General features: G+C 45.1%; 2 protein-coding genes and 1 long non-coding RNA gene across 4 annotated transcripts; all 3 read right to left on the bottom strand.

The window, feature by feature from the left end:
* Positions 1–2489: 2489 nt before the first annotated feature.
* Positions 2490–9552, bottom strand: LOC135388601 (uncharacterized). Of its 2 annotated transcripts, none has more exons than XR_010421476.1 (7): positions 7695–9552; positions 7230–7328; positions 6984–7070; positions 6516–6595; positions 5559–5700; positions 2639–2736; positions 2490–2558 (listed from the first exon to the last, which is right to left on the bottom strand). It is a non-coding gene; the product is annotated as an uncharacterized LOC135388601 (long non-coding RNA). The 2 variants fall into 2 exon arrangements; XR_010421475.1 differs by having other exon boundaries at positions 5559–5697.
* Positions 9553–20406: 10854 nt separating this feature from the next.
* On the bottom strand, positions 20407–21573 carry LOC135387298 (uncharacterized). The gene is made up of 2 exons (XM_064616561.1): positions 21461–21573; positions 20407–21388 (listed from the first exon to the last, which is right to left on the bottom strand). The coding sequence occupies exons 1-2, from the start codon at positions 21490–21492 to the stop codon at positions 20458–20460; spliced, it is 963 nt and encodes a 320-aa protein (XP_064472631.1). The 5' UTR covers positions 21493–21573; the 3' UTR covers positions 20407–20457.
* Positions 21574–22756: 1183 nt separating this feature from the next.
* On the bottom strand, positions 22757–23934 carry LOC135389626 (uncharacterized). Its single transcript, XM_064619660.1, has 4 exons — positions 23358–23934; positions 23075–23289; positions 22844–22967; positions 22757–22761 (listed from the first exon to the last, which is right to left on the bottom strand). The coding sequence occupies exons 1-4, from the start codon at positions 23707–23709 to the stop codon at positions 22757–22759; spliced, it is 696 nt and encodes a 231-aa protein (XP_064475730.1). The 5' UTR covers positions 23710–23934.
* Positions 23935–24673: the final 739 nt, after the last annotated feature.

Here is a 24673-nt window from a genome sequence, read left to right as displayed (position 1 = left end):
ACGATTTGGACTCTGTAGGCATGGTGAATATTTGTGTCAGACTATTGAATCAGTACGATGTTTCAAATAAATGTGTATTTTGTCAAAAATTTGCCTAGTTGTTCTGGAATATGGAATAACAAGCGTCGGGCATGAAAACCAGTAAAACTAAAAGCCGATGGTAGCCAGTACTGGCCAGTACCGGGCCGAAAGGCGAGCCAAACTGAGAGAATCCTGATTGGCCGAAAGGTAGGCATCATAGTTCATTTTCATTGGTTGCATGTCCAGTGTTGCCTGAATTATCTCAAACTATGGGCTCTATGGGGAGCTGTGGGAGCCTGGGCAAAACCACAACGGCAGCGCCCTCTAGTGGGAGAACTCCAAAGAGAGAGAGACTGCGAATACGGACGTCTTCCTGTTCTTGAAGCATACGGACGAACGTGTGATAAACACACAGATAATTACGCTGTCAAAAAACTGCTTTTCACACCGTTCTCGTAGGAACGAACGTTATGCTGCGCTCCTACGAATCGGTCGAGCGTCCGTCAATTTTAACGGACAACCACTTTGTAATAATACATTTTTTTTAACAGTGTAGAAGACCTCAGGCAGTTTTGCCTCCGCGATTAGCACGCGGGCAGTTTCGACCAATGTGCGGTTTGTGCGTTCGGCTATGCCATTCTGTGCTGGAGAGTAACGCATTGTCTTTTCATGCACGAGTTTCCTACGTGTGGGAAAATCTTCCAAATGCTGTACAAGAAATTTACCACCGTTGTCAGTCCGTATCCTTTGTACCCGCTTTTTGGTTTAAATTTCTCTCTTCGTGATCGCCGCTTGGACAATCGACGCTGTCTCCGCTTTACCTTTCATAAAATGCACAATAACCTTTCGGCTACAGTCATCAACGATGACGAGTAGATACCTGCTACCTCCGAGTGAGGCTGCAAAAGGGCCACACAAGTCCATGCTAAGTAGCTCGTTGACTGTTTGTCTGGGAACATGGCTGGTAGACTTGAATGGCAGCCGCGTGAATTTTCCAATGATACAATGTTCACAGTAACGATCTGTGGGCGCAGGTAAACTGTTAGGGTGCCCTCGAAATCTGCTTACTGCCTATCAGTGGTAGGGCATCGTAGTTCAGATGGACGAGTCGTCTATGCCATTCTTCCGAAGTATTGCTTCGCATACAATTTGCTTGTTCAAGAGGCGGTGAAACTGCAGCTAGCATCTTGTAAGCTCCTCCAACTTTTTTGTCGTTGAAGACAAGGTCACCGTGATGGAAAATTGTACATCTATGTCCTGAAACACTTACGTCCATGCCTTTGTCCGTCAACTTTGACACAGAGAAGAAGTTGTCCGCCATTGACGGAACGTAGAGCACGTCGGTAGCTGTGAGACGCTGTTGTAAGCCGTCCTCGTTCACAGTAAAGATTGATATGTCCTCGTTGCGTCGATGGAGTTGGATTGAATGCAGCTTGTTAGTTGATGCATGGTCAGGTAACGTGCGGCCATGTTTTATTGTACCACTCCAAAAATACATTGCCAGCCTTGGCAATACATCACAAACGTGGGGCGCTACAAGAGAACTACATAACACGCCCCTTTTTTTGTGTGTGTGAACAAAAGAAACAAGCATGACTCTTACAAGAATACAAGATTAAGGCTCATATCGCAGTGGACGCTTCACAACTCGTCCAGACCTTGTTTGATGAGGAAGTCGATTGGTGACACTGTCTCTGAACAAGGGCTCCGCTTCTTCAAGAACAGCGAACGTGGAAGACGTATAGATGCAGGTACATAACCATGACCAATCACTGACAGCTTTTCTGCATTGTAGAAGCACATATATTCTGGAGATCCTCGCTTGAAAATTTCTGCTATGGACTCATTCGTCACAACTTTGTATTCGTGAGCTTTTTGTTTATATTCAGACAATAAAGGTTCATATCTCTGAGCAATGTGTGCCTTGGACGAGTCTGTTGTCTTCTTGTAGCAAGACACCGTTGGAACCCAATCAGGATGTGAGGGGTAATTGGAGGCAGCACCTGTTTAATCCAACATCCAGCAGGTATAACGTTCTGTAAAGTTCACACAATGTTTGCGCTTTTCGCTCGCTTCTCTACACTGTAAAAAAACTACCGTAAAATTTACGTATATTTTAATGGCAGCTATGATGCCGGACTTTTCCCGTTAAAATTACGGCCACTTCGGAAGAAGTACTGCCGTTAAATTTACAGTAATTTTGATGTAACCAGAATGCTGTTTTTTTCCCGTGAAAATTACGGTGCCTTACAAAAAATGCAGCCGTAAAATTTACAGGGATTTTAATGGCAGCTATGTTGCCGGCTCTTTCCCGTAATTTTCACGGCCACCTGAGAGAGTCGGCTTTTGTTTGAAGTGTGGAGTGCATTAATTCCCACAAATTTGGGAACAGCACCGAAGGATGTGTAATTGTGTTTGTCTTCCTTTAATGGAATTGCAAGTCATGCAGTTATGTGTGACACAAGTCATAGAGTACAGGACTGAGCATTTATTGTACATACAGAGAAATGGTGAAAAATCTGTGACATCTGTTGAATCTGCAGCGATAAAAAAAAAACATCTTAGAGTTGCAAAGTATATTAAGTGTATCTGGTTACCAAGTAAAACGTTCCCTTACACTTGTGCTGTTTTCGACACAATCTCCAGAACTTCTTCATAGGTTCTGGCTTTGTTCTTCAGCTTGCTGCCCCTGCAGGGCTGATCCACTGTATACCCCTGTAAGAAAGAAAATGCAGGATATGTAGTACGACAGTTACTACCATTTGAATGCAGGTCCACATGCACACACCTCTGCACATTACACGTTCAGTATGGTGTCACTAGTACAGGCACCTTCATGGTGCTGGCTGAGTACTTTCCAATACAAGCGAAGAAATATCTTAAGGTCTTATACTGTTCATAAAGACCCTCACTCATACTGGGATAGTACATACATCAATTTAAATATTGTTAGATATTGATGATTTCATGTGGAGTGACTGTGTGAAGACGCAATGATCTTACAGTGTTTGTCATTATAGATGTAGCCTAAAATTGTTGAAACGAAGAATATGTTTGGTTATGAAATAAGCACGCTTCACTCGTATAATCACAAATGTCACTGAGATTGTTCCAGGAAATACATGCCAAGCAATTCAACAGGTAGTTCCAATCACAAAATACGTTTTAAATGAAAGAATCAGCAACGCCATTAGTGAAGAAAGTACAAATTTTTACTTTTGATGACTAGTGACACGGATGATGTATGCAGGAATGAGATGGTTAGTTTATGGAAAATCACTGCTCACCATGCACCATCTAATCTCACCATGCACCAGAGAATTGCGTGCTTGTGTTTTGTTATAAAATATGTACCACATAAATTCGCTGCACCCTAACGTCCTTCATACTGACACATGCACGTCCCACACCTGTACTACTCATCACCGAAAAAAAAGGGAGAGAAAGCACACAATTTCCATGTTGAATCTAACACTGATTTCTTTGTTCCGCACACAAATCATGATTAGAGCTACCTCCCCGTTTGCCTCGCATCCATTTTACCCACTAATCATTTTAAAACAGCATACTGCAATTGTGTCGCACCAGTATAATATTTTGTGATCAAAATGGGCTTTCTGTACAACTCAGTTTTTAGACTATAGTCATAACAAAGAAACAACTTTGTAATGCTTCTTGCATTCTGAATGAATAAATACTATGGAGGGCAGACCACAGCATCACGGTGCACCAGCGTACAGAGGGCACCACGCTTTCTTACTGCTAGGGAGAAACAGAAGCTGGGTGATTTCACGCAGGATCAGGCAGGGTGGTCTGGTCAACCTCTCCAATTTTTTCTTTCAAACATATATTAAAGCCTCGTCCCTAGGAAGCATACTGGCGCTGAAAGTAGTTGAAAATAATTGGTGGTTATTTTTTAATGAATTATCATTCAGATGTGGGCATTTCGACCATTGCACTTCGTACGCAGTTCAACGCCACATATCTTCATATCTATCTGACATATTTAGCTGAATTTGTTTTCAAGTGTCGTGTCAGGTGGGTAGCACTGCGTCCTATGCTCTGAGAATCCTAAGGTTTGCCTCTGAGGAGATAAAAAATCGCAAAGTTGCCTCATTTGTAAAATATGATACGTTTTGAGAACCTCACAACTCGGCCCCCACTTGTGATGCTTGAAAATGATCTGCATCATTTTGTTTGTTTCGAAATGACCTTTCTCCGCATAGCGATTACATCGACCCCAATGGTCTTTTTGTGAATGGTATCTACGGAAAATGCGTATACTCGACATCGCACATCCCATATATTCCCACTCGTAAACTAACAAACGTTCTTCATGACGACTCAAAACAGCACATAAAAAAAATTGCTTCAGACATGGTCGAAATTACGTTGCGAATGACATTGAGTTACGAACGTAACCTCGACCATCCCTGAAGCAAATTTTTGTGTGTGCTGTTTCGAGTCTTCTCGGAGAATGTTTGTGAGTAAAATGAACAATGTCACGAATGGGAATATATGGGATACACGCTGTCGAATTTACGCATTTCTCGTAGACACCCTTCATAAGTGGACTGTTGGGGCTGTTGCCATAATCCACAATGCAATATACTTGTTATGCGAGGAAAGGGCATTTCGAGACGAACGCAATGATGTGGATAATTTTCCGGTATCACAAATGGGGGACGAGTTATGAGCTTCCCAAAACGTATCATATTTTACAAATGAAGCAACTTTGCGATTTTTTGCTCATCAAAGATGCACCTTCTTACAATCTGCAGAACTTCGTATGCAGTGTTGCCCATCCCAGGCAATACACGGATAACAAATTCAGCTAAATATGTCAAATAGTTATGAAGATACTTGGCGTCAAACTGCATAGAAAGCGCAATGGTCGAAATGCCCACATCTGAATGATAGTACATTAAAAAATAACCACCAATTATTTTCAACTACTTTCAGCGCCAATATACCTCCTAGGACCAAGGCTTTAAAATATGTTTGAAAGAAAAAAAGTGAAGAGGTCGACCGGACCACCCTGTCTAATCCGGTGTGGTCACCCAGCTTTCAATATATTAAGATATTGAGCTACACGTACTAGCCAGCCACCAGTAGCTTTACTCAACGACTTTGTTTCCAACAAAAAATAAGAAGAGGGACACCGAACATTATCCGCCATGCTATGCACTTATTGACACAAATTCTAAGTGGGTAAGAAGGCACAATTTCAATTGCAAAGGAATGCTAATGTTCAAGGGTGGACAAGCAGCATGCCAACCCAACAAAATACCCTAATTCCATGTGAAGTTATAAGGGACACCAGCTCCTTATGTTCTACCTTTCGAGACATTGGTGTGACATTTAAGTTATGAACACAACAAGCATGTGTTACCGTCACTAAAGAACAGCAGTACAAACGGCTGAATGAAATAAGCTGGAATAATATCAGTTTCTAGTTGAAATGTGCTCCTGCAGAGTGAAGATTGAAATGATAAAGTGATGCAATGCTGATTGATGATAAAAACTGAAATACTCACTCAGTATCACGAGAAACCATGCAAAAGAGATGCCCCCTCCTGGATCTTCTTCCAGAAAGTGATCCAAGGGCAAGGGTGTCTTGGATGCCTTTCGACACGACTTGGCCAGGAAGGATGGTGTGCCCAGAAGTGACCATCTCTGCTGGAACAGATTGGAACCAAACAAATTATGCAGGGTCAAGAACACGTTAAACATATTCAACAATCATGACATCGTTCAAGTAACACCACATTGACAAGTCATACGCATATGAAGCATGTGATATGTCATATACGCATGTTCTTAGATCTTTTCACCTAGAATACAAAATTTACAGCAGAGCGGTTTAGCATTCAGTATCTTGGAGCACTGAAGTATGCAAAGAAGTAAATCTAAAGCGCGGACCCCATAACAAGCGACACGCGACGCGCTGCAGAATTTGTCGCTGTCGCGTCTGGTCATGGCGCGACTTCCTGGTCCATTTGAGCAGCGACATTTCGTCACCGAGAAATTATGTTTTTGGAGAAGCAATGCTTATTTTATTCGAGCTAAGTTGTAAATTGACATAAATATACCAAAAATAGTATTTCATTCGTCAAAACGAGGAGAAATTGTAATGAAGTTGCTATGTAATATTCGCCGTAACACAGTGGCGCTGCGGTTGAAGTACCCAACGCCCCGCCCACTTCTTCGTCTGCTAGTTTTGTTGGTTGCCCTCTCCACCCTCTCCCTTGCCCACGCGTTCAGTTCTTGTTTCACGCCGCCAAATCTAGCTGGTTTTGTCAAACAACAGGCAACGAACTCAGCGACATGCTACAAATATCTACTGGGAGTAGATGCAGAAATATTGAGCCGCGACAAAGCTTTTTTGACGCTCGTGTGGCGGCAGTGACGTCGATTTTGTCGCTTCTCGCGTGTATCTGCCGCGTGTCGCTTGTTATGGGATTCGGGCTTAACACATCAGCGAGATAATTTACCTCCAGGTTACATCAGTGGGCATATGCGCACGGAGCTTGCTCAGCTTCTTTTAGCCGGCAGCAGCTTCAAGTAACGGTGACTGGAAAAAGTACACAGGATCATTTCCCTTTTCGCGTACAATAACGCGAAAGTATGTGTCTTCTGGGAGTACCCCAGCAAAAAATTTTTTTCACTGGTACCAGTTGAACTGTGTTATCGAACAGGGACCAGTGCAACCGGTTCCAGCTCAACTGGTACCAGTTGGGACAACTGGTCTCTGTTCGATAACACAGTTCACCCAGTCCCAGTTGCAACTGGTCCCAGCCGAGACTGGGACCAGAAATCAGTTGGGCCAACTGGTACCAGTTGTGACTAGGACCAGCCAGAAACCATTTGGCCCAACTGGTTTCTAACCGGTCGCAGTCTCGACTGGAGCTGGTTGAAAACCTAATTGTTGAACTTGGACCAGTTGAAGTGGTTTGACTTACAGTGGCCTGCTCGGACAGAGGCTAGCTGGTAGGCAACCAGTGCCACTTCGCAGGATTGCTGTTCCCAGCAACGACAGATCCAAAGAACTGCAATGCAAAATTACATTTTATTTGTAATCAAACATTGCACATATTCTAATGTAGATGTAGCATAACTATAATGTAATTAAACAAAGGAGTAGAGGAACTACAGAGTTACATGGAATAGATAATATTTCATGGCTGATGGGTCCCTTGCTCGACTACCTTGTGGTCATCTTGAATCATTCAACAAAGTATGTGAGATGTTCTTAATAGCACACGATGGATCGACATTTTCCTTTGAGCCCAAGCAGCTTAAGGTTTCTGGAAAGTTGAAAAGGCACAAGTAAATATGCATTCAATTGCAACATGTAATTAGAGTGTGCAGTTAATTTGAGCAGTCGTGGCCCCAAAAAGCACGCAAATCTCTCAACATTTCTGTTGTGGAGTAGTTGGTCATATCAACTAAGAGATTCGCCGGCTTTCGGGGGCAATGAGTACTACTCATTGCCCCCGAAAGCCGGCGAAGCGCTTAGTTCTACGCTAGTTCGAGAACACCCGTGGTGTGAAGGATCTAAAACACGAGCATGAACGAAGAAATACAAAGACAAAAACACGAGAATGAAACAAGTTGCTGGTAACGTTAACTAGCTACTCGTACATGTTACTCGTAAAACGGCATGCACTTACACATGAAGATCCAAAATGCATGATGATTGTCAGCAGCTAGTCACAGCACAGGCGCGGAAACGGCTGGAAACACTGGAGAGAGAGAGAGACAAGATGGCGAAAAGGAAGATCGCGCGGGAGAATGTTCCGATGTAACCAATGCTATTACTTTCATTAAACGTATTCGTTTTCCTCCTGTCGACTGTTTTGACATGTGACATGGCGACGAGGACTCAAGAATCATGCGAGGCAGCAGACTCAGGCCAGGCTTTTTCTTTGACGGGTACGCCGACAGCAACGCCCGAGCTCGGACAAAGAGAAACCACGACGACAACTAAGGTAGGGGACCACTACGACTTTCCCCCAGTGCTGCGACCGTTCACAACGCAACAATCCAGCCCTGAGCTTATCGCCATGCAGAAGACGCTCGAAATAATGGCAAAACTCCTCGAAAGACAGACGCTAGGGTTAGCGACAACCACGAACGGAAACCAACCGATAAACATCACGACTATGCCAGACCTGACGTCTACTTTACCTACATATGCTGGCACAGATGGAGAAAATTTCAAGGACTGGTTAGCGGCCGTTACAACGATGCGTGACCGCTGTTCATGGAGCAATGCCGGTACACTCAGCGCTGCCATTTCCCGTCTCCGAGGACGTGCCACGGCGTGGCACAAAACAACAGGGACCACCTTCAACGACTGGGACGCATGGATTGAAGCCTTTCGAACCGAATTTGATAAACCACTACTCTTCAGACAGTGGGTGACTTTCGTAAACCAACGCTGTCAAGCGTCGTCGATTATATGTACGCCCGTCTACAACGCATTAAAAGTGGGAAGTACCAGCTATCGGATTGCGACATTGTCGATTGGCTGATTGAGGGGACATCATCACAAGAATGCCGACCAATACTAAGAGCATTCTATGACCTGCGAAAAGGCACGATCTCGGATTTCCTGCAGTACGCGAGACAAATGGACAGACACCAGGAGGAAAAAAAAGGTCAACCTCTCAAGCGTAGCGAAAGTAAAGCTCCAACGGTAACCCCGCCAGAGAAAGAAAATGACGACCGACACAAAACAAGACTGCCGCGTGAGATGTGCGCCAGATGTCATACGCTAGGGCATAGAGCCAAAGACTGCCCACAACTGGACACACGCTCCGAAGAAGAAAAAATTGCCGCAAAACAAAGGTGGGAAGCTCGCAAGCCGTCAAGCAAGGAGGCAAAATCAGTGACACACCAACCATCAACATTGCGGTCCAACGTTAACAATGTTGTTATAGCACACAGTGCCACTACAAGATCAATTATTTTGCCAGCCACCGTCAATGGAATCGAAGTTGAGGGCTTATGGGATACTGGCTCAGCCGTCACTCTTCTTTCTCATGACTTCGCTGCCAGACACGGACTTGCCTTTACAGAGTCTGGAGCATTCATGCTGAAAGGACCCTTTGGTGAACATTCCCAGCCATTAGGGATTATGCAAGCCACGGTAGCAGTCGGAGAGGCATGTGCCATTGTAGAGGTAAAAATCGTGAAGGACCTGCCTCACCCACTCATAGTCGGACTTGACTGGAGGCAAGTAATTCCCTATGATTATGCTGAACGCTTCCAAGACGGCATACACAGTATTGAATGGATACCCCAAAGCAACCACGGACAACCAAGCCAGGTCGCTACAGACAAGAAGGGAGCATCGATACTGTTAGCAGCCAATGTCAGAGTAGAAAACGCTCCACTACAAGAGCCACACAGTGATATTGACAGTGCCAGAAGAGCAATGCCTGCAGAGCATCAGCAACGTACGCGAACAGAACAGCTTCCATCATATCACGTCCACGGATGCATCAACGAATCAAACGTAAATAGTGCAGAGCTGACAGCTATGGTACTGCCAACAGATGAAGAAACACGTCAGGCTATCCTCAACCAAGAAAAATTCTCGCATCTAACAGACCAACAAGCTGCAGAATTAGAAACTGTTCTCTTGAGGAACGTCAAGGTATTCACTCAGCCAACAGAGGAACTGGGACTCTGCACAGAGGTTGAACACTCAATTGAGCTGATGGACTCTAAGCCAGTTCGAATGCAGCCTTACTCGACCACAGAGTCAAACCGTGAGTTCATCCGACAACAGATATCACAGTGGCTTGAACAAGGTGTCATAACCAAGTCAACGTCTGCGTACGCGTCACCAGTAGTGGTAGTAGAACAAACACATCATGTCACCACACCCAAGAGATTATGCGTAGACTATAGGCATCTAAATGCAAAGACTGTCAAGAGAGCATACCCCATGCCAAGAGTTGACACAATGACACGAAAAATTGCGAACTCTAAAATTTTCACAAAAATGGATGTGAAAAAAGCTTTCCTTAACATCCTGCTGCGGCCTGAAGACAGACACAAGGCAGCATTCATCACAGAAGAAGGTCACTTCGAACCAATACGCATGCTCTTTGGACTTAGCACGGCTCCAGCTACAATGCAATCGTTCATGAATGAAAAACTACGCGAGCTAATTGATGAGGGGCATGTGACTGTCTATGTAGACGATGTCTGCATCTTTACAGACACGTACGACGAACATTTCATCATTCTTGACAAAGTACTAAGCATACTCTACAATTCTGGACTTCGCATTGACTTCAAAAAATGTGCTTTCATGGTACCAGAGATAGAGTTTCTTGGCGTCGTTGTGTCCAAGGGAACTATCAGAACCAACCCGAACCGCACAGATGCCATACTTCAGTACAGACAACCGAGAACGAAGACAGAATTAAGATCCTTTCTCGGCCTTGCATCGTATTACCGCAAATACATCAAAGATTTTTCTAAGATAGCACGTCCGTTAACGCTACTTACGAAAAAGGATACTCCATTACAATGGACAGAAGAGTGTGAAGAAGCTATGGCAACACTCAAGGAGAAGTTAACTGAAGCTCCTATCCTCTCAACATTCGATGCCACATTGCCAACCCAAGTACACGTCGACGCCTCGTACACAGGGTTTGGAGCAGTCCTCACTCAGAAACATGGATCTGAGACTAAAGTGGTCGAATATGCAAGCAGACAAGTGCCAGAATCAGACCAAAGCAAACACTCTACAGAGTTAGAGGCTATTGCCGCCCATTGGGCTGTGACAGAACGCTTCCATGTATACCTACACGGACTGTCACACTTTGACTTGTACACGGACAATTGGGCCGTCGCCCATATTATGTCAAAGAAAAATCCAAGCAGAAGATTTGCACGAATCGTTCTTGACTTGACTGCATATAACTTCACCATACGTCATACCCCGGGTGTCACAAACACCGTTGCAGACGCACTGTCGAGGATTCCACAGCCAGTGAATGCAATCTACGTACTCGCTGCAACCGATTCGCATCTACGAGAGGCACAACTCGCAGACCCAGAGTTCTCCAAGATCATCCAGGAGCTTGAGGATGCCGAAACATCAGACTACCAACAGGAAGACACTGAACGACACTTCCGCATAACAGACGGAGTACTTATGTACGTCACCAAAGTAGGAGACAACGAAACACTGCGCACAGTAATACCAAGCTCATTAAGAGATACTGTACTAAAGTCTCATCATGACGATGCTGGACATGCCGATGCCACAAGGACGCTAGCCAAAATCCAGCGAAAGTATTACTGGCCACACATGAATGGGGACACCACGTCATACGTCAAGAGTTGCGAGCTATGCCAGCGATTCAACCACCGGACAACCACATCTCCAGGCGTACTGAATCCACGATTACCGTCCGAGGAACCATTTGAAGCGATTGCTATCGATCACGTGGGCCCAATTAACACTGCGGACGTGAACAAATATTTTATTACAGCAGTTGATGTGACCACTCGCTTCATCATTACCAAAGCGGTGCCTGATAAGTCATCTCTTCACATTATCGAATTCTTGGAAAACGATGTCATTAACAAGTTTGGCTGCCCACGTACACTAATCAGTGACAACGACAGAAGTTTTACGTCACAGGCAATGGAAAAGTACCTCGAGGCACATCACATCAAACATACACTCACCGTACCGTATGCAGCACATACTAATGGACTTGTAGAACGTGCTAACGGTCGGATACTTCAACCACTTAGGAAGAACATAAATGGAGATGCTGATCACTGGAGTTCCTACTTACAGAAGTCTACATTCCAGGTTAACACCCAGTTCCATACAGCACTCAAAACATCTCCCTTTGAACTTATGTTCAACTATATTCCCCGTCTTCCCATCGACAATGAAATGGAAATTTGCATCAATGGACTATAGAGAGCACACAGACTGCTCGCAGAGAAGCCCTTGCAAACCTTACGGATTATCTTTCCAATATGAAGTCGACGTTTGATGCACACCACCCACTACCAACGTTTGAAGTCGGTGACGCAGTGTGGTACGATAACGGTATTCGCAGCAGTAAATTTGCAGCCGTTTACGAGGGACCATTCATCATCACTGACATAAACAAGTGCACATACAAAATACAGCGCACTCGCAACGGAAGTCAGGAATCTCGCTTTGCCACTGCGAAGCAACTGAAGCAAGTCATCAAACGAACACCACCTTCACTAGCTGAACAAGCTACGAATGAACCGCCCCAACCTGTGACTGTGCCCCAAGACAACCCGCCACAGGACGACAATAGCTGCAAGAGGCCACAACGTCTTACATCACTACCTCGGTGGATGGAGGACTATGTCGTGGAACACCCCAGCTGCGAGGACGCAACTGATTAAAGGCCGGCGGTGTCAGCAGCTAGTCACAGCACAGGCGCGGAAACGGCTGGAAACACTGGAGAGAGAGAGAGACAAGATGGCGAAAAGGAAGATCGCGCGGGAGAATGTTCCGATGTAACCAATGCTATTACTTTCATTAAACGTATTCGTTTTCCTCCTGTCGACTGTTTTGACATGTGACATGATCCAAAATGATCCAAAGATGCACTTACAAGTGCCACGAACCTGACGCGGAACAAAGAGATGAGGTTCTAGTAGAATATTTCTAAATGGTGCACAAGGGAAAAGCACATAAGCATAGTACTCACGATAAAGCGGTATCCACAGTTGTAGTCCAGCTGTAATCCTATAACACCCGCCCGCCCGGCCGCTGGCGCTCATTGTACTGTCGCACTGTCGTAACTTACAGACAAATCCTTTCGATTATAAAACCAACGCCTGTGTCACACATCACGCTAATAACGAGCAAAAAAGCGTTGCACAGGCAAGCCGCTAAGCAAGCGACCGTTGCACAGTGAGCGCATCATTCTTCACGGGAGCAGGAACGCACAAAATACAAATATAAGAATTCCAAAATAACATTCGTTAACGCTAATGAAGTTTTCCAAAAATTGAAATATTATTTTTTTCTACTAATAAAATTACTTTAACTTCGCCTTGCAATCTTTATATTAACATGTCATGGCACTGAAACCAAAACTTCCCCCAAACATGTAAACTGGTCCAGTTCGAACTGGCACCACCTCACTTCCAGTTGCTCACCAGACCAACTTCAACTGGTACCATCTAATGAAATACAATGCATACCAACACTGCGCCACCATATGCATGTATACATGTACAGCAATCGGCCATTTATTAAAATTCACTGTTCCCAGCAAGCGTAGCACAATGTCAGATACTGGAATCCAATGTGAAAGTGTGGCAGACTTCCGTAATATCTACAGTCATTTGACCGTAATCAGGATTACGGGCACACTACTGTCTTATTTACGTGATAACAGTCATAATAACGGCATATTTCATTGGTGCCGTATTAATTACACTACTTCGACCGTATTTCCAATTACAGTAGCATACCTGTTCTTTTTACGGCAAAAAATAGATTTTGACCGTAAAATTTACGGCAATTTTTTACAGTGTACGTTATGGGACATTCATTCATTCTTAGCTTCGTAGATGATCATACTGTCACTGAAGACGGCAATGTTTTACAAGTTTAGCTCCCAGTATTTTTTACCTGCTACTGAAATTGTGCGGAAGGACTATTCATACGTATTTCACGCTATGTCGTCGAGTCAAATGCGCGCGAGATTCATCTACGCCGATCGCAGTACCGCTGCTCTTCTGCCAACCCCCCCCAAACCTACGTGGGTTACAAGCTGTGAAGTCTACATGGACCCCCTGGGGGCGGCTCATGCGTGTGATGAAACAAACATATCTTACCAGTGATGTAATGGTCCCCACAGACTCTGTCATGAACCGCCGGCGACCAATTTTTCCGCCGTACCGCGTTTATCCACTTCTGCCGCCTTGCAGAGTCCGTCGGAAAACGACAGAACGTCTTCTTGCATCCTCGGTACCATCGGTTGGCACAGTCTACAGCACAGCACGACGACGGCATGCGAGATTTGCTTGCACATACAAAACAACGCAAAAATCTACGCTAATCGGCTTGGTTTGCCTACGGGAGACGAGTTGTTTTGCCCACCAGCATGCTTTGCGCGGGAACGTGACGTAACGATGACGTAGTGGTTCGGGTCGTCTATTAACGTCTCATTCTCTATAGAGGGCAATGGACACTCACGGCTGGTGGCCTTGTAAGAATCTCCCTCCCTCGACGATGAAGCTGCTAGAGACACAAATTAAAACAGGCAAGAAATTAGAATAAAACAATGATGGCATGGTTTACAACTGAGAGGTGCAATATGACAGCCAAAGAAGATAAATATCTGCAAACCATGTCCTCCGCTAACACGCCTTTTCTTGTGTTGAGAGTGCGCATCAGTGTCATAAGCATCTGAAGCATATTGAAAATATATAAAAAAGTCTTAGTGCACAAGCTCAACCAATAGTTCCGTAGACAAGGCAAAACGTGCATGAGCATACTTGCACCTACCATCTGAAATTGGCACGGCTGACGACGTTTCCGAGATATCTGTAATTGTTGTGTGGTCTTTTGTGCAAAATTGAAAGAGCGACATGGTTACTTACCAGAATCCATCGCTGTGGAAAGACGAATAGTACCCTGTGGGCCTTGGGAAGAGGGTGGTATCGATGAGATTAAGGATCTGGAAGCTGTACAATAACAATAAGAAAAATGCATTTGGTAAGAAATGTAGAAATGCGCAATCAAGTTCCATACCCAATGACTCGTCGTCGCCATGAAGATCAGTTTAAAAATATTCTGTCTCCTCCGCTTCACGTAGTGCACGTTGGTAGTCTGCATCAACTGTTGCACCACCCGAAAAAAATCACATTACACCTGTAGCTCTTCCATGAGCTTTCTGGGTTTTCACGCTTCTCGATAGCCCTTTTCATTCTCATTTTTCCGTATGGTGGCCAGAGTACAGTCTTCTTGTCTTTAGAGACCCATGTCCTGGAAACAATCTCAACAGTGTTCTCGTCCACAAAGTGCACAACCGCGAATTCACTATGACTTCCGGCACCAGAATGGCCGCCCATTTCACCTGCAAAAAAAGAAAAGCATAAAGCGACAGGGCTAATTTAGTATAACTGGTGGGCCCCCGCCCACTAAATTAGCCAGCTCACCAACAAAGAACGATTTGGCCAGGTATACATGCGTTACTATATGTTACATCTATCAGTCTTTAAATGACTGTGTACTATTGTTGTTAAAACTGGTTTAATATAAGATTTTCCTCAACCACGGATACTGGCTTTACGCCCACGTTAAGTGTACCGAAGAACTTTCGAGATGGAACGGCTTCGGAAATCCGAAAAAGAATGGTATAAAACCCAACTTTAATGAAGAGAAGAGAACGGCTAAAGATCGGTTACGAAGGTGAAACGTAGAGTAGAATCCTTCCAGGGTTCCCACGGCCGCATCCAATTGCCACTCCACGTGCAGTCTCGATTGTCTTGGCCGTCATCGCCCTCTCGTGCGCGCGCTTTTTTTTTTTCTTTCATTGTTTTTTTTTCTTTGACCGCTCCGCTAACACGGCTACACTAGGCCAACCTGTTGCAACCATAACTTGCTGTACCAACTACCAAGTGCCTCAATAATAACTGACCCACAAATAAAATTGTACAGGCACACCGTAAAGGCTGTAACACGAAAACTGTAGGACTGCTTCAATTGCATCAAAAGTGCGAGACTCTTTTCAGCGTAACGAAAATAAAACGGAAGTACCAGGTCAGCCAAGTGTATTGTCACATGATATATCATGTATTTATACTCGCTGTACATCACCTACAGATGTGTCAACGGGCAAACTCTCCAAGCCTTGCTGAATTCATGCTTCAATCGGCTGCGTAGGTTTCTCGTCGCCAGTATCACAACTTGGAGTTTATTACAGAAAATGTACCTGACTAGAACATAGCGTGTTCACCCGAACAGCGCTCAACCAACATTGCTCACGCGCCCAGATCGTTATCTTCACTGCCCATGACCATGGGTCTGAACCCTAACACAAACAGTCAATTGCCAGCTAAACCGCCAAAAGACACCTGCCATTCGTGCTACCCCTTCGCAGTTTAACCTGACATTTATCCGAAAACGATCGTGAAAAGCATGCTGCTTCTACGAAAGGGTATCAACTGTTTATGCACAAGCGCCTAAACATTACTGTAAAGTTGACGCATACCGGGCGTCTATCCCTTACCAAGTTTAAGCTAATCGAAAGTGACAAATTTAAATCAAGTATAACATTTAAACTGATGAGTGACGAAACTCGTAGAAAACCTGTCGAAATCTCGGTCGTGTTCAATAACTAGAAACGAAAACGTAACTGATCTCATCTGTTTCAATATACAGGGTGTATGCTATAAAAGGTCAGTCACTTTTCGCGCGTGGCGCGATACCTACTTGACAGACAGACAGACTTCCGCTGCCGCAGAGTGAAGAAGTTACGGCAGGAAACCCTACAAAAAATCGTCGATATCAGGCACTGCGTAACAAAATAAATACGGCCACGCAAACTTTCGTCTTCATGCATTTCCTATGCGCTATACCGACGTAAACACGCCAGTCTGTCGATAGTTGTTTGTAGCTTCCGCAGGGGCCCCAGTGACGTTGGATCCACATGTGTACGCTCCTGAACCGTCAACTGGCGCACAGCAAGGCACAAAGGATACAAAATACGACAGAAACAAATGGAACACGAACAAATATAATAACAGGAATAATAGAGTCAAATGAAACTGTATAGAGACACAAAATGAATGAAATAAAAACGTTAGAAGGGCGGCTAAAAGTGTCGTTCTCGCAACAAAGAAAATCGCAAACAGGCTGTCGTCTGCTAAGAGAAGAAGCAGAAATGTTTCGCTAGGAAGCGGCATACGAGCCGCAACATGTGCAGCAAACATCTAAAACTAATCGTATCAAGCTTCGTTAAACGTAAATCTCAATGAGTACCACAGGTACGTACCGTGCATAACAGAAATACGCGCCCACATGAGTTTGTTTCGGATCACACGTCACTAGCGCCCCTTGCGGAAGCTACAAACAACTATCGACAGACTGGCGTGTTTACGTCGGTATAGCGCATAGGAACTGCATGAAGACGAAAATTTGCGTGGCCGTATCTATTTTGTTACGCAGTGCCTGATATCGACGATTTTTTGTAGGGTTTCCTGCCGTAACTTCTTTACTCTGCGGCAGCGGAAGTCTGTCTGTCAAGTAGGTATCGCGCCACGCGCGAAAATATGACTGACCTGTTATAGCATACACCCTGTACTTCCATAGGTAACGGAACCCAACAAGTGCTTATATCCAAGAAATACTGACAAAACCAAAATCTGCACTTACCAGTGTCACACGTGTAGGCCTGGTCTTGCACAAAGATAATGTACGTGTCGATGCAAGGCTGACACACTAAAAGGATGCTAGCAGATATCCGACCACCATTCGTAGACGCTTGGTAACGCGAACGGGCAGGAGTAACCGACGACGGAGATTCCATGTACGCGGCGTACGGCTACACTACGCCCTCTCGTTTCGACTCCAGATTGGATATTTCAGTTTATTTTACTTTGCCTGTGATGTCGCAAGACATCTCCCCTGATTTAAAAGGGATTACGCGAAACTGAACCTGAACTTGGATTAGTTTGTTAAACGCGACGGATGGAAATTTGCAGGAGCGAAACGCCTAAAGTTTTAAATTTTTAGTGCATGAAGTATTGGTAGTTTGCAGCAGCGAAAAGCAAGTTTCGCAGGAAGTTTTGTTTTCAAAAGAAACAAGGTAAGAAGTTAAATTCGGAGCGAATTTGCAAATAAATAAAACTCACTCAATAAAGTATTGATAGTTTGCAGGAGCGAAATGCTAACGTACAGGGTGTGTGCAGAAAAACGTGGCCCGCAGTTTTACATGTAACTCGTTGTCGACTTAGCCGAGGAACTTCCGGTGGCGCATGACGGCGTATTTATGCGTGCGAAAGCTAAAATAAAATCCTGGAAGCCATACTCAGTGTAAAAAAATAAACAGAGCGCGAAAACATGGACTTCCATGCATTAGAAGAGGGCGGTCATGACAGTGCATGGTAGTGCATTTCGGTCTCAGGAGAGTTATGTGCAGGCACCGCTAGGGGTACTGCCGATGAGCATCCATGCGGGACATCGTTTCGATTTATGCACCGATAGCTCCTCTAGCGGGACTTGAACACAACTCTCCTACGTCCACCATGTTGCCCTTTCACATACACCCTGTTGTCCACCATGTTGCCCTATTCTGATGCACGGAAGCCGACGTTTTCGTTGTTCCGTTTCTTTTTAAGCTGAGTATGGCTTCCACAATTTTTCTGCAGATTTCGCACGCATAAATGCGCCATCGTGCGCCACCGGAAGTTCGTTAGTTAGGTAAGCAACAAGATATGTGCCTAAATGCGGGTCATGTTTTTCTGCACACACCTAGAGGTGTGTACCGCCGCGCCGAAGCGCCGCCGCCGTAGGTCGGGGCCTTGTCGTCGCCGCCTTACCAAAACTATGGTGGCTAGATGAATATTGTCTGGTGTGAGGGGCGCCGCAGCCGAGGCGGCCCGTTCGCGGAAGACGCCGTCAGGTGGCGCGCCAACACGGATGTATGCGAAGATTCTCCCGAAGGGAGTGTGCTGAACTGGTCGTTTTCGCTTGTGTGGCCGAGAAGTTTGGTGGAGGAATGGAACGGTGAGGGGTAAATATCATTGGAAAACAAAACGGTAATGGTCATAGCTTAAAACACATTGAAGATCGCTTATCCAATCATGTAAAGGATCAGGTGCTTTGTATGTCACATGCGTAGCTCCGACGTGACACTAGCTGATGGCAACCTCCCTTTTCAACTTTTGTATATCTCCCTTTTATCAGATTATTTTTCTTTGTTCATTCTTGCGTTTAGTCTTTTTTATGTCACAGCAACAAGGCCAGTTAACCCCTCGTTTTGTTCCTGGATGTATAAAGTTTCCTATTAGTCAGTTAAGACACACTCAACCAGCGGCATGGCCGAGTGGGCTAAGGCGTCCGCTCGTTGGCGGTAACCAAGGTCGTGCTGTAGACTGGGAGGTGGTGGGTTCGAATCCTACCGCCGGCTGTGCTGTCTGAGGTTTTCCCTGGGTTTTCCGAAGACTTTCCAGACGAATGTCGGCACAGTTCCCTCTGAAGTCGGCCCAGGACGCATACTAATCCCCCTGTCCCCCACTCCTTCCTGCTGTCCTCTCTCCATCTGTCCACATCTGTACGCCGCTCATAGCCACAGTTGCTTCGCGGCGCTAACACGCAATTAAAAAAAAAAAAAAAAAAAAATAAGACACACTCATCTCCACCTTTCAACCTGGTAATGCGAAAACCAGATTTATTATCCACAGCAACAGAACCAACCTGTTTCGTCCCCTCATCATGATATATACAGGGTGTCCCAGAAAACGTGTCATTGAATTATAATAAAAAAACTACGTCACCAAAAATCATGTGGTCAACAGCATTTGTTCTTATTAGGTTTTTGCCACCACCTAATGTGAATGTCATGTACTCCAAGTTTAATTATGTAAATATTTGCGAACTGAACTCGGAAATTTGCCAAGCAAAGGTCACTTTTTTACCCCACCAATATGAAGAGCGTGCGGAATTCACTCAAATTCATGATAATTCACAGTGGTATTCACGAGCTACCCCATCGGAAAAAATAGCCGAATATCATGCTTTTCGGAGCACCGGACCATAGCGCGCGATGACTTTTTGAGCGCAATCGCTTTCAGTGCGACGAAAGGAGGTTCCGAAGCCAGCCCACAAAGTGATAGTAGAAAAAGTAACAGTTCCTAAAATTGGGAGAGGGAAGGCATTATCCCAGCAAAAGTCGGACGTGATAAGCCGTGCCTGTTTTATCTCTTTCTGCGATGTCGGGGAGGGCTGGGTTTCCAACCTCCTTTCGTCGGACTGACAAAGATTGCGCTGAAAAATTCAGCGTGCGCTATTCTGTGCGACCTCCGTAGAGCATGATGTTCGGCTATTTTTTCCGATGGGATAGCTCCTGAATATCCCTGTCAGTTAACATTAATTTGACTAAATTAGACACGCTCTTCACATTGGTCGGGTAAAAAAGTGACCTTTACTTGGGAAATTTCCGACTTAAGCTCGCAAAAATTTACATAATTAAATTTACGTTACACGACATTCACGTCAGGAGGTGGCGAAAACCTAGTAAGAACAAATGCCGTTGACCGCATGACTCTAGGTGGTGTAGTTTTTTTATTATAATTCAATGACACGTTTTCTGGGACACCCTGTATATGTACATACATGTGCACATCAAAACAAAGAACGTCTGTACACGGGTCACAATGCTCACGTAAGTGTATTCACTGGAGACGCGCCTCCTTTGAAAGTTTCTGCTTTTTGCTCCGCTCTGCCCGAGAACGGTTAATGCCCTTTACGAGAAAGTGCATTCTGGTCACAGCATAGAATTTTACAATGCTCATTGTGAGATATTCACTATGGGTTTGACAGCCAACATTCTCAAGGCTTCCCCTAGCACATGCCATGACTTCTAGTAGGCTATCTGCATGCACTTTATGGCATGAAAACAACCTTGTGAAGACATCTTCAAGTTTGGAGACAAGCCTGAAGAGTGTTTCTGAACAGTTGAGTAGGCCACCCCTGTTAAATTCTTTCATGTACGACGATGGATGGTCTGCGCTCTGTGCAGCACTTGGCGTAGTGCAAATTGAAGTGCACTCCTCGCAGTTGAGCGGCAAAACACATTTCCTTGCAGTGTAGCCCGCAACGTAGTACACAAGGCGAGAGTCACTGCTTTTGATATGAGTGTTGTGGTCTTGAGACAGGACCTCTTCAGCCTTTTCAAGTTGGCCACACTCGATGTAGTTGTCAACCAAACTTGTTAGCGAAGGTCTTGCATCTTGGCACTCTAAGAGAGCACTTAATACACCTTGACTGACATTAGCTCCTGCTGGTGACCGTGCTAAATTGTAAAAACTAAGGCAGTTTACAGTAATTAAAAACTGTGATGGAGTTGGGTGGTCATTTGGGCCAGAAAACTGCCTAACTACACCAAACAACCTTTCCAATGGGTCCTGACTAATTCGGGCCGTCATTAAGTATCCAAATCCAAGAGTCGCGAGGTACTTGAGCAGTCCCAGTGCTGTGGAGATGGTCACACGAAGCCCTTCTGCAGTACTCTGGCTTAGAAATCCTCCGTCTTTTGCTGCCATCTCCCACTTTCCCAGGTACTGGAGGAACCTGTCTAGGAACCTGGACTGGAATGTATTTTGCCTGTAATTAAAAAATAAATATGAACAAATTTCAACTGTAAAATACTGCTAGTATATGCACGTGAAGACGTACCTCAGGACATCCTTTGCACAACGTGATGTCATTACATCAATCAGTGTTTTCACCCAGTTCAGGAATTGTTCTGTGGCCTGGGGATCCCCATACTGCTGCTCTATTGTGGGTCTGTACAGGATAATTCCCCTCAGTACTTCGTCAGAGAACAAGTGAAAGGCAAGGCTCACTCTCATCGTTTCAAAAGCATTCGGAAACAGTGTCTTATATGTAAGTTTTGGCATGGCCTTTAAGGTGACATTATCATTGTCACATTTCCAGGCCGCCACAACGTGCTTCTTGAACGCCTGACGAAAAAAATTTTTGCATGTAGAAAACTATGTACAACAAAACCAAACGGCTGTTTCACATTCCAACGTGTACAACAAAATAGTCACTAAATCTAAAGAATGCAATCAAAGACACAATATGAAAGTGTAACTTGTATTACTTACTCTGCCATCTGGGGTCACAAATCCTTTTTGCAGGAATATGTTCCGCAAGTTCTTTATTAAATGAGGGAAATCTGATGCAAAGTACAGGTGGCGTGAAGGATCAATGGGATGGTGCCTGCTGCAAACAGTACCATTTGACTTTCCCTACAAGAGTCAAAAAGGGGTTAAAAGCCTGTACTCATTGCAAAAGAAAAAACATTAACACACACAGAGTGTGTTAATTATGTGTGTTAACACACCTGAATTCCAAACTGCTTCCACATGGCCCTATTCCATGCAGCACCGTCACAACAGATACAGTCAACACGTAAGCCAGCTTGTTCACAAAGAGCTACTGCATCAAGTATGATCCGAGACAGCAGTGGTGCTTTGACATTCCCGTGAGATGCAAATACCCCTTAAAAAGGATGAAACAAACTTTGTTAATATTATTACTGAGTGCATTTTGGCAATATACACTTGGTAGCACCATCATTAATTATTTAAAACCTCGCCCTTATATACTACATTGCTCACCTACGATCTGACTCCAGTTCCCTGCAAGCGGATGGAAAAGAAGAACAAGGCCGTGGTCTGCTGCTGTATTCTTGTCATCAGTAGTTGTGTATCTCCCTAGGTCCACAAAGCCTTCCATAGTGTGAGATGGTGATACAGCTATGTGCTCGGAGAGCTTCATTTCATCTACAAGTATGGTGCCATGAACTTCGAAGTCCTTCATTGTCCTTCTCTTTGAGCGCTTTGAACATATTTGGGTTAAAGCCAAACCCACTTCGGTAGTTGCGAAGATATTTCTGCAGTGTAGTCCTCTCGGGAACAATGAGTATCTGGTGTTTGCGAATGTGTTCGTAAAGAGCAGGACTTTTCATACTGCAATGGAAAAATCGTCAATCGAAAACTGGGCCCAACAGCAAATAATACCCCAGTGCTTTCCATGTCAGCAAGAACATACCGTAAGATGATGCACTCCAACACCCATTCTTGTTCGTAGTGCATGCCTCTGGTTGAAGTGCGCTTTGCAGCCTCAAAGCAAGCCCTGACCGCAGCTGCTGTTTTTGGGACTTGAGGGACTTAATCTGGAAGGTAAATTGTTGAAAATCTCAGCATGTTGGGGTACTCTGTGAAGTATTGCCTTGGCATCGAATTATGTAGCACATGCAGACAAGTGGCTACAACAACTCACCTTCTCCTCAAGCACTTCAGTCTCAATCTGTGCTGTCCTTTGATGCATTTCTCGTACTTTGCTCTGGAGGGAATGGATTTTTGTGTCCCGTCGCTTCACCTGCTTCTTCAGGGCCCTGAGCGTCGACGGTATCTTTTTGCTGTGTTGCTTTTGAGATTTACATTTCCTCGTTAGTAGCAGCTTCCTTGTGTATTTGCACTGCAAGCAAGCGGTCCCTGTAACAGCATGAAATGATGAGATCATTGAAACATGTTTCAGTTGGAGCCCCATAGCGTCCACCAACCTTTGATGTTTGTCACCAATGTGCACTTCCTGCTAATCACGTCTCCATTTCGGACTCGCACTGAGGGAATATGTTCGATCAACAGGGGCATAAAATCTTCTGTTTTTCCACATCCACTGCACAGGTCCAAGGAAGCGGCATGCTGCAGTGTTTCTACCAGCTCGTCCGTGCTGTGCAGCCTGTCCTTTCTGAATAAGCTGCCCTTGAAGTACAGTTCATACGCAACACTCCCATCTTGCATGTCTGGATGATCAACCAGCAGCAATTTCATTGTAACGAGCTCGTTTCTTGTGCTTGCAAGGGATGTATCGGAAAAAGCAGTGCTTTCCCCAAAATCGTGCTTTGTCCACATGGGAGGTGGAGCTACAGAGCTAACAGCAATGCGTCGAGGTGCAGTTTCAGCCAGTTCGTCCAGGTCATCTCCAATTGCTGGGTTGAACTCTGACGGCGTCTTTACGTCGTCGTTTTGTTTCGGATGGTGGATTACTATTTGTCAGATTTCTCTCTTTTCTCTTCTTTGGAACCTTCAAGTTACAGTACTTCGGGAGATCAGGGAAGATAGTGGGAACAGCGTTATGTGCAAGCTTCGGTCGTTCACGCTTCATGCGAACAATTTCACCAACAACAACAACAACTTTATTTTCGGCCTTGGAGAGTGGGGAGTTTCATCGCAACAGGCGATACTCTACCCCAGTGCTTGGTGGAATGGGGGGAATAAAATAACGTGCCCCTTTACAATAACGATCGAAGTCCGATGGTGTCCAGAAATGTCAGAAGACCTTTGAGCGCAGAGCGTTGCTGGGCTGGATTGGGCCAGGGACCAAGCAATTTCGGTAGGGAGAAAGGGCGAGAGTCCAGCTGACGAAGAGACTCGGAGAGTGTGGTTCGGGAAGGTTCGTAGTGAGGGCAATGAAGAAGAATGTGCTCCAGGTCCTCAAGAGCACCACAGTGGCAGCAGGTGGGAGAATCAATTTGTCTCAAGCGGTAACGCCACTCAGCTGTAAAGGCCACATCGAGGCGCATGCGGTGGATTAATGCAGCATCCTGACGAGATGTGTTTCGTGGCATGCGGAAAGCGAGCGTGGGATCAACTCTGTTCAACATAGAGGGGGGAAGAATGTCGGTTGTCCGTTGGCGGGAAGCCAGGGGTGTCACTAGACGTCGCAGAATTGAACGGCGGTCTCCTCTGAGCAGAACAATACGGGTCCGGTTCCGAGACGAGAGTGCTGCTTCTGCGGCGCTGTCGGCCTGCTCGTTCCCCACGACACCACAATGGGCTGGAACCCACTGGAGAACTAGCCTGTGGCCTGCGGCGT

Source organism: Ornithodoros turicata, chromosome 3 (assembly GCF_037126465.1).
Source record: "Ornithodoros turicata isolate Travis chromosome 3, ASM3712646v1, whole genome shotgun sequence".
In the NCBI taxonomy this organism is placed as follows: domain Eukaryota; kingdom Metazoa; phylum Arthropoda; class Arachnida; order Ixodida; family Argasidae; genus Ornithodoros; species Ornithodoros turicata.
This window is presented reverse-complemented; position numbering and strand designations above follow the sequence as displayed.